At 39.9% G+C, this 12,224-nt stretch overlaps 1 protein-coding gene across 8 annotated transcripts in view; it reads right to left on the bottom strand.

Annotated features, from left to right (window-relative positions):
- The window catches only part of KCNMB4 (potassium calcium-activated channel subfamily M regulatory beta subunit 4), a 171,076-nt gene extending 164,843 nt beyond the window's left edge, over positions 1 to 6,233 (bottom strand). For all 8 annotated transcript variants that reach the window (XR_012476159.1, XR_012476163.1, XR_012476160.1 and 5 more), the window contains exon 1: positions 5,655 to 6,233. Coding sequence is in view for 3 of the 8 variants with exons in the window: in XM_074226147.1 (XP_074082248.1) it covers positions 5,655 to 5,990 (336 nt within the window). In the remaining 5 variants the exon portion in view is untranslated. The remainder of the gene's footprint in view (positions 1 to 5,654) is intronic.
- Between the last annotated feature and the right edge of the window lie 5,991 nt (positions 6,234 to 12,224).

Below are 12,224 nucleotides of genomic sequence, written 5' to 3'. Positions count from 1 at the left end.
ATATGTGTCTGGTACTGTGATTGGCACTTGAGACACAAAGACAAAAGTCCCTAACCTTAAAGAACTTAGTCTAACAAAGGAAATAAAACTGTACATTTATAATTAAATACAGATTGTATGCAAAATGAATACAAAGTAATTTGGTGATATATAGATACTTAGCAGCTGGGAGGATTTCACTTCAAGTGGAAAGTGGTGCTTTGAACTAAGTTGTAAAGGAAACTAGAGATTCCAAGAGTGCAGATGAGGAAGAAGTATACACCTCACAAGGAGAACAGCCAGGAAAGAGACATAAATGTGAATTAGAATATCATGTGTGAAAAACAGCAAGTAGGCCAATGTGGATGGGATTGAAGAGTTTGGGCTAAGAGGAGAGGGAAATGTGCAAGACTGAAAAGGAGCCAATTTTGAAGAACTTTAAATCTCTAACAAGGGAGTTTAAATTCTAGCTCTAAATATGGGACATATGGGAAAGACATTCCAAGATTTTGATCTTAAGACAGCAAGGCACTATGGTAAGGATGCTGGATTTGGAGATTCTGGGTTTGAGTCTCAACTCTGCTACTTACAAACTGTATCCATGAGTAAATCACTTTACCATTCTATCCCTCAGTTTTTTCATCTATAAAATGAGAACAAATGAGATGATCATTGATTGCCTTTCAAGCTCTAATGTATCACTTTATAAATATTGAAACATGAATTTAAAATTTTGAATATAAGTTTCCATTTTTTTAACTGTGGTAGATTGTAAGAGAAACATTTTCTAGGGAGAGGAAATAGTGAGTTCTATGGGTGCCAATTGTATTGAAAAAGAATATTGTAATTAATATTCATTTATTCAACAAATATTTGTTGATAACCTAGTATGTATAAGGTAAGGTACTGTGCCAGGTACTAGAGCTGAAGGAATATAACAGAATAATTAGAATAATTAGATCGATTACACAGAAGTGATCAGTGATTGAACTGCCTCTTTCAAGGAGGTGAGTGAATTATTCTCTGTGTTCTAATTTTTCCTACTGAAAATGCCATGACATCAATATAAATTGTTGTACTGATGTATCAAAAATGTCACAGAAGGCACAATCTCTTATCTGGTAGTCTTGAACTTGTCTTTAAGGATAGAAAGTCTCCCAAGACCCATGTTGTTGGACTCTACTACTCAAGCAAAAAGAAAATATAAATTATTTAAATTCACTTATTTGCAGAATTATTACTCACAAAAGAAAATTGCTTCCTCTAAAAAGTGGTGTGTAGTCAAGTATATTGCTATTTAACAAACACAAAGAAGGACATGTTCATTTCTGACAATTATGAAATGTGAAAACTCACACAATATCTGTCATGAATTGATTTAGCACAATTGGTATACAACGTACAAATAACCCAGGTAAGGCATAAGATAAATGACATAGCATATTTGAAATATTTGAGACTATTCTGTTCATAATTCTGCTGCCAGTAAGAAACAGTTCAACCAGATGACAAATATCTAGGGGTTCAACGGAAAAAGAAATTCTGCAAAAGAACTATAAAATTCGTATAACTACTTGAACAGGAAACTTTTAATGGTTCACTTATCAACTACACATATTAAGTAAATAAAATTTATTACTATACATGAAACTATAATAAAATGTTTGTAAACCTTATGACAATGGTTGAAATATAAATGCATCCCCTCTTCATATACAACTACAAACAAGGTAGGTGTATATTACATATCAGTGTTAATTTTATTCATTTATTTAATCATTACTTATAGAAGTATTGTTAAAGAGTCTAAGATATATAATTTAATAATAATAGCACAAAAGTAATTAAAAGCAATATACTTTAGGGTTTATAATATAATTAGATCACTATCAAATAAACAACTTTGTTTTTCATTGTTCCTTCAGAAATAGATACAAGTGATAGTGACTTCTACACATTCTACTTAAAGAAATTTATAGAGGGATAGGTAAAATTATAAATTTCTAAAGCTTTTTTACAGATAAACATGAAGGTAGCTCTTTTCAATAGACCAGTGGCTTCTTGTGGTGATTCAACAAATGTTTTAAAGAGTTATTTGCAGATACAAAATTAGTTAGCAATATTCAGTTTTTAAAATAAGTATACTCTATAATAACTTTCTTAAAAGAATAAAGATTTTAAAAAGTGTTGAGACAAGAATTCTCGATCCCATCTTGGAAACTACAACCTGAAACTCCATTCAAAAGCCTGAGTTAGAGAGATTTTAAGCTTATCCCTGAGCCTGGTAAAGCTAAGCACTGGACATGTGAGCCCCAGAGGCAGTCTTTTGTAGTGTTAAGTGTGCTGCCAATAGGGAACTAAACAGCCTCTCTGAGGAGAGAGGGAAGAAAGTTTTGGAGACTTGGTAAATTATGATAAATGATAGGTCTTGGACTTCACTTTACTTTGTCTATCCTTCAGTCTCAATTTCACCAAGTCCCTTTTAGTCATTTTACCTGCTTCCCCGGCCCTTTCCTATATTTTCTATCTTTCATAATACTTTTAGTACCCTACTCTTCCTACTTTAGAATTCTCCTAAAGTTCTAATAACAGGTACCATTTTATATAGTGTTTTAAGGTTTGCAAAGCATTTCACATATAACTTATTTAATCTTCACATCAACTCTGCGATATAGGTGCTATTCTCATCTTTATTTTATAGATGAAGAAACAGACACAGATAAATGACTTGCCACGATGGGTCACACAGCAAGCTAATTAGACATAATTTGAGTTCAAATCTTTCTAACTCCAAGTCTCCAAGTTCTATCTACTGTACCATTAAAGTGCAGGTATTCTCTAGAAAGGAGAGCACTTTACATATCTGTCTTTTTTCCAAACATAATTCACTGAAATCTCAATTATGTTTGTTAATGGAAGGAAGCAGTAGTATAAACAATCTAAAACTCTTGAGAAAAACCAGAAACCATTTATCTTCAACTCTGGTATGCTTTATTTGATTTCCCCCCCAATTATATATTTTTAGTAATCAATGTTAAAATGCATTTATATCCCTTAAGCACATACTAGCTCAATGGCTCAGGAAAAATAATTCTGAAGAGTGTTATCACAAGGATGGCAACAGAGAAATTCACAAAAGAATTTATCTACAGATAATAAAGGGTTAATTCTATCATTGCAATTGGTAGAGTTTCCTGTCTGCAAAATCAATAATAACAAAAATCAAAATAGATGTTGATAATTATATCTAACAGAATTAAAATTCCTTTAAAAGTTGGATCAGTCAGAAACAAAATCTCCCAGTGTTTTTAGTAATATATGATTTTGGTGATTACATGTTCTCTGTAATATTTCCAGAACTCTTCCTGACTTTCATTTGTAATTAATAAAGTAGTCTGTACAATTTGGGGTTGAGGAAAAGATGAAAAAAAATCTTTAAAACCTTGGTCTATTTTTTTTTTGAGTCACAGTTTACTAAATTTTGCTTCTTGTGGGATGGGTAATGAAGAAAACATCTTGGATTCCTGGGGGCTGTTCTTGAAAGGTAGGGAAACCCACTCCCTACATACTCTAGGAAGGGAATGCTTGGGAGGCTTAGGGAATTTCAGATAAACATCACTGAAGAGAAGTGGAAAAAAAAATCAAGAAAGAGGATAAGAGAAGAATACATTTTGGGAAGAAAGGATTTCTTCTATAATGGGAAGGCTAAATTGGGATTATTATCTGATAGGATTTGACTCTGGACAAGTAATCTAACCTCTCATTGCCTTAGAGACATTGACTTATCAGAAACTCCCTAACACCAATGAAATAACAGGTCAGGTATTTAAAAAAAAAGTCATTCTTACCTAACATTCTGTTTCTGTACTTGGAACTACCTCAATATGTTTACTCATCCTGTTCTATCAATAATGGCCCACACTAATCTGAACTGGAAAGACTACAGCCAAAGCATAAATTTGTATTGTATTAATGTTGCAAATTATTAACAATTTGGATGAAGTTCCCCAAGTATAAACCCTGGCTAGGGAGATTTGATTAAATTTTGACTGAGATGCTCCCCACTTCCTTCAACCTTGAACTGAATGTCCTTGAATTTTTCCAAACTTGTGGATAGATATGTACATATATATGTATGTATACACAAACATGCATATACACACACACACATCATATGTATGTATATATATATATTTTTTCCCTATGCTTATTTCTTGAATTCTATTAAAGCTTCTTCAAAAATGTTATTTTGCCCAGGTACTTCAAGATCTATCCTGCCAGCATGAGAATTGGCACTCTAAAGAAACAGACTCTTGGCAAATAAATTCAAATCTAAGTATTACATAAAGTATTTGCTTCCAAGTGATTTTTAAATCTATCTACTAATGCTTCCAATTTTTTCTTTTGCCAAAAATTTCAGAATTTGCTTTGAAATTCTGAAGAAAATTTTGTCCAAGGCATTTTTACAGGGCTTAGCAATTTGTAGTTTTTCTGTCTTAAAGTATTAGCAATAGGTGATCTGCATGACTTACTATACAATCTCTTAGTTTTCTTAAAGAAAATAGAGCTTCAATAACTATTTAACATATGGAATTGATGTTCCTCTTAGCTCAGAAATTCTATATTCTTATGATTCACTATTTCTCTAACAACTATTGGGCTTGATTCACTCCTTAAAATGATATTTCTAATACTTTGATTACTTGAAAAATATTTTTGCACAATGGTATATGAAGCAAGTTAGTTTACAATACTTATTTACAACACCATTACCACCTGGCAAGTTTTAAAATTATACTCCCTCTACCCTCTTATGGAATTTCGCTTTCTTTCTGAAATCTACATTTCCTAACTAATAGTGGGGGGAAAAAAACTTTTTTCCTTCAAGTTCATTTAGGAACAAAGATACCTTCGTTAAATAAACTGCTTTACCTTTCATGAATTTAAAGTTTAATGCAAAAACTTTCACAAGCTAAAGGGTTACTTAACAGTTTAGTTGTTAACGCTCCATGAAACCAACTCTCAAAATTCTCTTCGCTAATGAAAGTAATCAAAACATCCACACAAGGAGGGCACTTTTCCCATAAAGAGAGTCTAGAAAAACTTCAAGCGAGTAAGTTTAAACTGGTAGACCTTAATTTTGCTTCTCAATCATGAAACCTCTCTGAATCATCTTCCCTCTAATCATCAGAACTTGGAAAAATCTTGAATAGTTTTGCCAAGACTCATCGTTTCTTTTGATGGAAGAAAGAAAAGAGAAAAGGAGAAAATGTTTCCGATAGCGCTGGTAAAAACTACATTCATCCATTGCATTTTATAAGCAGATCCCTCCACCGGTTTTCCTAGTATATTCTGCCGTTCCCTATCCTGCATTCCGCTATCAGAGATGCAGGATGGTTTCATAAATGCTTTTTTTTTTCAGGTTTTCTTTGATCAGATCTGTATTTTCGATTAGTTTAAGCATGCACTGAATATGAGCCTATTGCTTTTTTTTCCCCCCTTGAATCAGGCAGGAAAAGTTTTTTAGAGGTCTGGAGCGGATACCGGTAGCGATCAGCACCTGTGTCTGCGGGCGGCCGGTGGACAGCGCCCCGCGCCCCGCGCCCCGCGCCCCGCGCCCCCTGCGGAGAAGCGTGAACGGGGAGGCGCGGGGCCCCGGGCCGCCCGGCCCTCACCTTGGGGTTGCTCAGCAGCTGGTGCTCGTCGCGGTGCAGCAGCGCCCGGGAGTGGGACTCGGAGTTGTTGACGTACACCTGCACGCAGGGGTACTGCGAGGTGCCGCGGCAGGAGGCGCCACAGGTGAAGGTGCACTCGAACACCTCGGCGATCTGCTGCACCGACAGCACCGTGCAGTTGGCCGCCTTGGCTTGCAGGTCCTGCAGGGCCGGACTGAGCCAGCAGAAGCCGAAGATGAAGAGCGACACGATGCCCGAGATGATGAGGAACAAGCCCAGCCGGATGCTCTTGTCCTCCGCTTCCGTGTACTCGTAAGCCACCCTGATCTTCGCCATCGCCCCCCGACGCCCCGGGAGCCCCAGCGCCTTCCTCCTCCTCCTCCCCCTCGCCTCCCTCCTCCCCTTCCCCCCGGAGCAGCCCGACAGCCTCCGGCGGGAGGAGCCGCCGCCACGAGACAGGAGGGGAGTGGGAGGTGAGGGGGAAGAGAGAGAACAAAGGCAGCGAGCCGGGCGCCCGCGGGGGAGCCCTGCGGGCCGGCCCAGCCCGGGCGTGGGAGCCCCCTGCGCTCCGCGGCGCTCCGCGGCCAGACTGGAGCGGCCCGAGGCGGCGGCGGCGGCGGCGGCGGCGGCGGCGGCGGCGGGGGCGGAGGCGCGGCCCCGCGCGCGCCCGGCCCCTCCTCCCCCGCCCCCGCCCCTGGCGGCTGTTTCCCATCGCTCCCGAGGCGCCCCTCCCCCCCCCGGAAGCGCTGCCTCGTACTTTAGACTTCGACGCGCGCCCCGGGACCCCCCCAGGACGGCACGGCGCGCGGCCCCGGGCCCTCCGGAGCGCTTCACACCTGGGGCAGGGGGCGGGGCGGCCGGGGAAGCGCGCCCGGAGCCGGCCAATCCCGAGCCGCCCGCGCCCCGCCCCCGCTCCGGAGTAACGGTCCGCAGGCCCCGCCCCGGCCCCCAGGCCCCGCCCGACGGCCGCGCTCTGCGCAGGCGCGCGCTCCGCGGGTCCGCGCGAGCCGGCAGGCGGCTGAGGCTCCGGGACCGCGGGCTCCGCCGGCCCCGGAGCGGCTTAGCTTTAGTCAGCGGCGGGGCCCCCTGTCGCCTTCGGTCACCGCCCCATGGGGCGCCCAGACGGAGGACAGGGACGGCTCCCCGAAACGCGGACGCAACTTGAGGGGATGCGGGAAGAGTGGGTCCGGCGCTGATCCCCTCCCCCCCAGCGTGGGATTGTTTGGGGGAGCTATTTTGGCATTATAGTTATTACTATTATTGTCAAACTCCTCTAGAGCGATGTAGTGGAGAGAATGCTGAGCCCGGAGCCAGGAAGACCTCCATCCTTAGCTCCTCACATCTGAGCCTCACTTTCCTAGGATTCCTCTCTAGATGACCTCTGGGATCCCTTCCAGATCCTTCTGATCCTTGTGCAAATCCCCTTTTCCCTCGACGCTGCCTCTAATTTTTATTTAGTTTTTTTTTTTTTGCAAGGCAATGGGGCTAAGTGACTTGCCCAAAGTCACGCAGCTAAGTAATTATTAAATGTCTGGGGCTTAAAGTGATTGGTCCATTCTGGAAAGATCATTGGCAAAAAACAGGGTATGATCTATTCAAATCTTTATATTTTTTAGGTTCTTTTTTTTTTTTTGCAAGGTAATGGGGCTAAGTGACTTGCCGAAAGCCACACAGCTAATTATTAAGTGTCTGAGGCTCAAAGTGATTGGTCCATTCTGGAAAGATCATTGGCAAAAACAGAGCAAGAACTATTCGAATCTCTATATTTTTTAGGTTCTTTTTTTTGCAAGGTAATGGGGCTAAGTGACTTGCCAAAAGCCACACAGCTAGATAATTATTAAATGTCTGAGGCTTAAAGTGATTGGTTCATTCTGGAAAGATCATTGGCAAAAACAGGGCATGAACTATTCAAATCTTTATTTTTGGGGGAGGGGGTTATTTTTTGCAAGGCAATGGGGTTAAATGGCTTGCCCAAGGCCACACAGCTAAGTAATTATTAAGTGTCTGAGACCGGATTTGAACCCAGGTACTCCTGACTCCGGGGCCGATGCTCTATCCACTGTGACACCTAGCCTCCCCTCTCTAATTTTTTTTTAAGTTTAAGAGGATTCCTTTTTCTGGTCGGAAACCAGAAAACCACCAGCCTTTTTCCTTTGTGATGAAGAAGAAGATTCAAGCTTAGGTCCTGACTGTCCCGGATAGCCATAATCTCCCTCATCTTTGTTTAGAGGTTGAGATTTTTCTTTGATTTGCTGGCCCAAAGGATACATGTTAATGGACTTTCTTTTATGATCACTTGTTGTGGTTACTATGTTGCTATTTGAATCATCACGCTCCTTGGCATTTGTTTCCTGGTTCTCAAATTTTTACCGATGATTTTTCGTTCTGAGTTCTCCTGGCTTATACCAGCTCTAGTCACTTTGAGGCTGAAAGGAAGATTTGGAGGTCAGGCCGCCTTCTTCAAAATGCAAAGCAAGGGGGTGGCACAATGGATAGAGTACCTGAGTTCAAATGCAGCCTCAGACACTTAATAATTGCCTAGCTGTGTGGCCTTGGGCAAGCCACCATTTGCCTTGCAAAAAGACCTAAAAAAATGCAAAGCAAGTTATGTGGTTACTGAATTGGGAGCAGGCAAATGATAACTTGAGAAAAGTCAGTGCTCTTCAATTCTTATTTCTGTTTTTTTTTCCCTCTACTCGGAAGGGACAGAACAAAAATGTCGAGTTGATAGTCAAGGTAAATGAGGACCTAGTGGGAGAGCACCTAGTTGCCCTTGATGAATTCAAGTGGATAGTCTGATAAAGTGCACCCTCAGGGATTGAAATAACTGGCAGGTGTGTTGGCCTAGCTAACTGTCAGTACTATTCAAAAGATCATGGGAAGAGGTAGGGGTTCTGCAAGGATTCACTTTCAAAAAAGTGCAAACCAGGCAAATTGAGCTTGATCTCAATTTTAGGGGAAATTCTAGAATGGATTGAAGCAATAGAGAACATCTAGAAAAGGAAGTGGCAGTTGCAAATGGCATGACTTTATTAACAAGCCATATTGCCCTTTTTCCTTTTTTGATAATACCTAATGATGTTTGTCCTTCACCTTTTAAGAAGACCACAATTATCAGGGAGTGATGCCATGATAAGGACATGAATTGGATTTGAATGAGGGGACTCTGCTGGGCTAAGTCACCAGCCTCACTATCTCCTCCAGAGCTATCTGGGTCCAGTGGCCAAATATGAATCAGGATGTGAGGCAATCAGGGTTAAGTGACTTGCCCAAAGTCACACAGCTAAAGTCTGAGGCTGGATTCAAACTTCCATCCTCCTGACTCCAAGGCCAGTGCTCTATCCACTTTTCCATCTAGCTAAATTTTAGTAAAGCAACCAACCAAGAATCAAATATCTGTTGTGTATTGGTTACTGGGGGGGGGGGGGTGGTGTAGAGAGGAGCTTATATTCTAAAAAGGGAGGCAGCAGCAGCATGTACATAGTTTATGGATGGAGGGAGGTAAAACAGAAAGGTTTCATATATTCATATAATGGAAGGCATTCTCTGAAGCCCAGGCATAGGGAAAGGTCAGATGAGCCAGATACAGATAGGAAGGATATGAGGAATAGCAAAAAGGGAAGTTTGGGCTGTGGAAGATAGGAATGGCAATTATGTATATATAATGAGAATGGAAATGTAGATTGAGGTCTGATTGTGAAGGGTTAAAAGTCAAACAGAACTTTATTTTGAAGCAGTAGGAAGCCACTGGATTTCCTTGGATAGGGAAATAACATTGTCAGACTTGTGGCTTTAGGAAAATAGCTTTGGCAGGTATGTGGAGGATGGCATGGAGGGGGGGAAGATACTTGAGAGAGGAAAACCAATTAGGAGGCTATTGGAATCCTCCTAAATAGAGGTGTGGTTATAGCCTGGATTATGAAATTTTATTGTTATAAATGGACTAGAAAATAATATAATTAAATTGATTTGCAATTAGTTGAGAAACTACACTCAAAGAGGCTGTTCTTAATGAATCAGTCATCTTGGCCAGATGCCTCCAATAGAGGCACCAGGAACCTATGGTTGGTCCTGAACTTTTGAACATTTTTATCAATGATTGATAAAGGTATGCTTGATACCTGATGGTATACCTATTATCACCTTTGCTAGATGACTAGAAGGAAAGCTCATCTGATTCTAAGACCATCCAGGTCCTAAACTATTTTTTTTCTCACAAGCTATAGCTTTGGTCCAAATGATGAAATTATAATGTTAAAATTGAGGGGGAAAATGTAAATTGTTAAATTGGGTTCATATAATGAGTTTTGGTAATACAGGATAAGGAAAACATGGCTAGACAGCTGTTTGTCTTTTGAAAAGATCCATGGGTTTAGATAGATTGCAAACTCAAAAAGAGTCAGCTGTGCAATATAGCAGCTCAAAAATTAATTTCATCTTGGGCAAATAAAGAGACATCTTCTAGCACTATGGATGATGACCATGATGGTCCTCCCATGTACTCTGCCCTGGTCAGTCCACGACTAGAGTAGTGTGTTCAGTTCTTGGCACTACAATTTAAGTAGGTCCCCGGGGAGGGGGTGGGGAAGACAAGAGGGATGAGCGCTATCTTCAAATATTTGAAGCCTGTTGTAGAGGCTAGATTCAACTTGTTCTGATGATCTCCAGAAGATTCAAGAACAATGCAGACTGCAAAGAAGCAATCACCATCAGTTCTTTCTTTGGGGATGGATAGCATTCTTCATCATAAATCCTTCACAGCTGATCATTTAACAATGTTGCTGTTACTTTGTACACAGTACATTTCACTTAGTATCAGTTCAAGTCTTTCTAAATTTTTCTGAGAGCAAAGAAGCAATTTAGGTTTGATATCAGGAAAAAACTTCCTAATTATTAGAACAGGCAAGAATTGGAACAGACTGCTTTGGTTTGTGGTTGCTGCGTGTCCTCATTAGAGATCTTTAGTTCTTGAATGACCACTTAACTGATCTGTTTTTGTGGGGGTTCTGTTCAAATATAGGTTGGGGGTGTTTTGAATTCTAAATTCTGTGACCCAAATTGTTTTTTTTTTCTGAACGAACCATTCATTATCTTGGAAAATCATCTTTTTTCATATAATGCCTTTTGATTATTATATGTGCTATAAAAGTAGCTCTTTTTTTATGGAAGCAATATTGTGGGTAGAAGACAAAACTAAGAATTCAGAAGGCCTAGGTTAAAATTTCACCTCTAGATTCTTCAAAGCTCTCTGATTTTACCTCTCTCTGTCCCAGCTTTCTCATATATAAAATAAGGAAAATAAAGGAGGAACAAATGAGATCACTTCAAAACAGATCCACTTTACTCATTAAGGAATTTAATTCTCCTCTTTGTAGGAATGAATAAAGAAAAATAATTGCATTACCATTTAATTTACAAAAAGAAGGTAACTGACCTAAAATAGCAAACCTCCTTTCTTTTTTTAAAAAATGTATTTAGTATTTTATTTTTCCCTAGTTACAAGTAAAAACAATTTTTAAGATTTGTTTTTAAAACTGTGAGTTCCAAATTCTCCCCCTTCCAGCACTCATTGAGAAGACAAACAATTTAATATAGGTTATACACATGAGTAATCATGCAAAATATTTCCATTTTAGTCATGCTGTAGAATAAAACATAGGCCAAAAAATTTCTCAAGAAAAACAAACAAGTATGTCTCAATCTGTATTCAGACACCATCAGTTATTTCTTTGGGAATGGATAGCATTCTTCATAAATCCTTCAGAGTTGCCTTGGATTCTTGCATTGCAGAGAATAGTTAAGTCATTCACAGTTGATCGTAATAATGTTGCCATTACTTTGTACCCAATACATTTCACTCAGCATCAGTTCAAGTAAGTCTTTCCAAGTTTTTCTGAGAGAATCCTGCTCTTCATTTCTTATAGCAGAATAATATTCCATCATAATCACATACCACAATTTATTCAACCATTCCCCAGTTGATGGGCATCCCCCTCAATTTCCAATTCCTTGACAACAGAAAAGAACTTCTATAAATATTTTTATACATATACGTCCTTTTCCTTTTTGCTGTTTATCTCTTGGGATACAGACCTACTAGTGGTATTGATGGGTCAAAAGGTATGCAAAGTTTTGTAACCCTTTGGGTATAAACTTAATTCTTTCAATAATCATTTTTACATAAAATTTCTTCCTCAAGAAAGTAGAGAAGATATTTATCTGAGAGGCAAACACAATGTTGTACATAAGGGGGAATAATTATCCTTTTGTTCAGGGTTTAATTACTAAGACTTATTTTGAGAACTGGAATACTTTTACTGAGTTTTTTAAGTTTAGGCAATCTGATTAGTAAGATTCATTAAAAACTTTTATGAGGGTATATGAAGCTGATCCCCCCCCCCCATGTTGGGAGAATCAGGTATGATTATCACCATTGTATTATATTTGTCCTAATCCTTCTGTGTAGTCTGTTAGGAAGGAAGTATTGAACCCTATGATGTGCCATGCCCACTGCCAGAAAAAGAGAGAGGCAGAAAGCAGGCCCTGGCCTCCAGGAACTCATACTAATGG

The sequence above is a fragment of the Macrotis lagotis genome, chromosome 2 (assembly GCF_037893015.1).
Source record: "Macrotis lagotis isolate mMagLag1 chromosome 2, bilby.v1.9.chrom.fasta, whole genome shotgun sequence".
Taxonomy (NCBI): Eukaryota; Metazoa; Chordata; class Mammalia; order Peramelemorphia; family Peramelidae; genus Macrotis; species Macrotis lagotis.
This window is presented reverse-complemented; position numbering and strand designations above follow the sequence as displayed.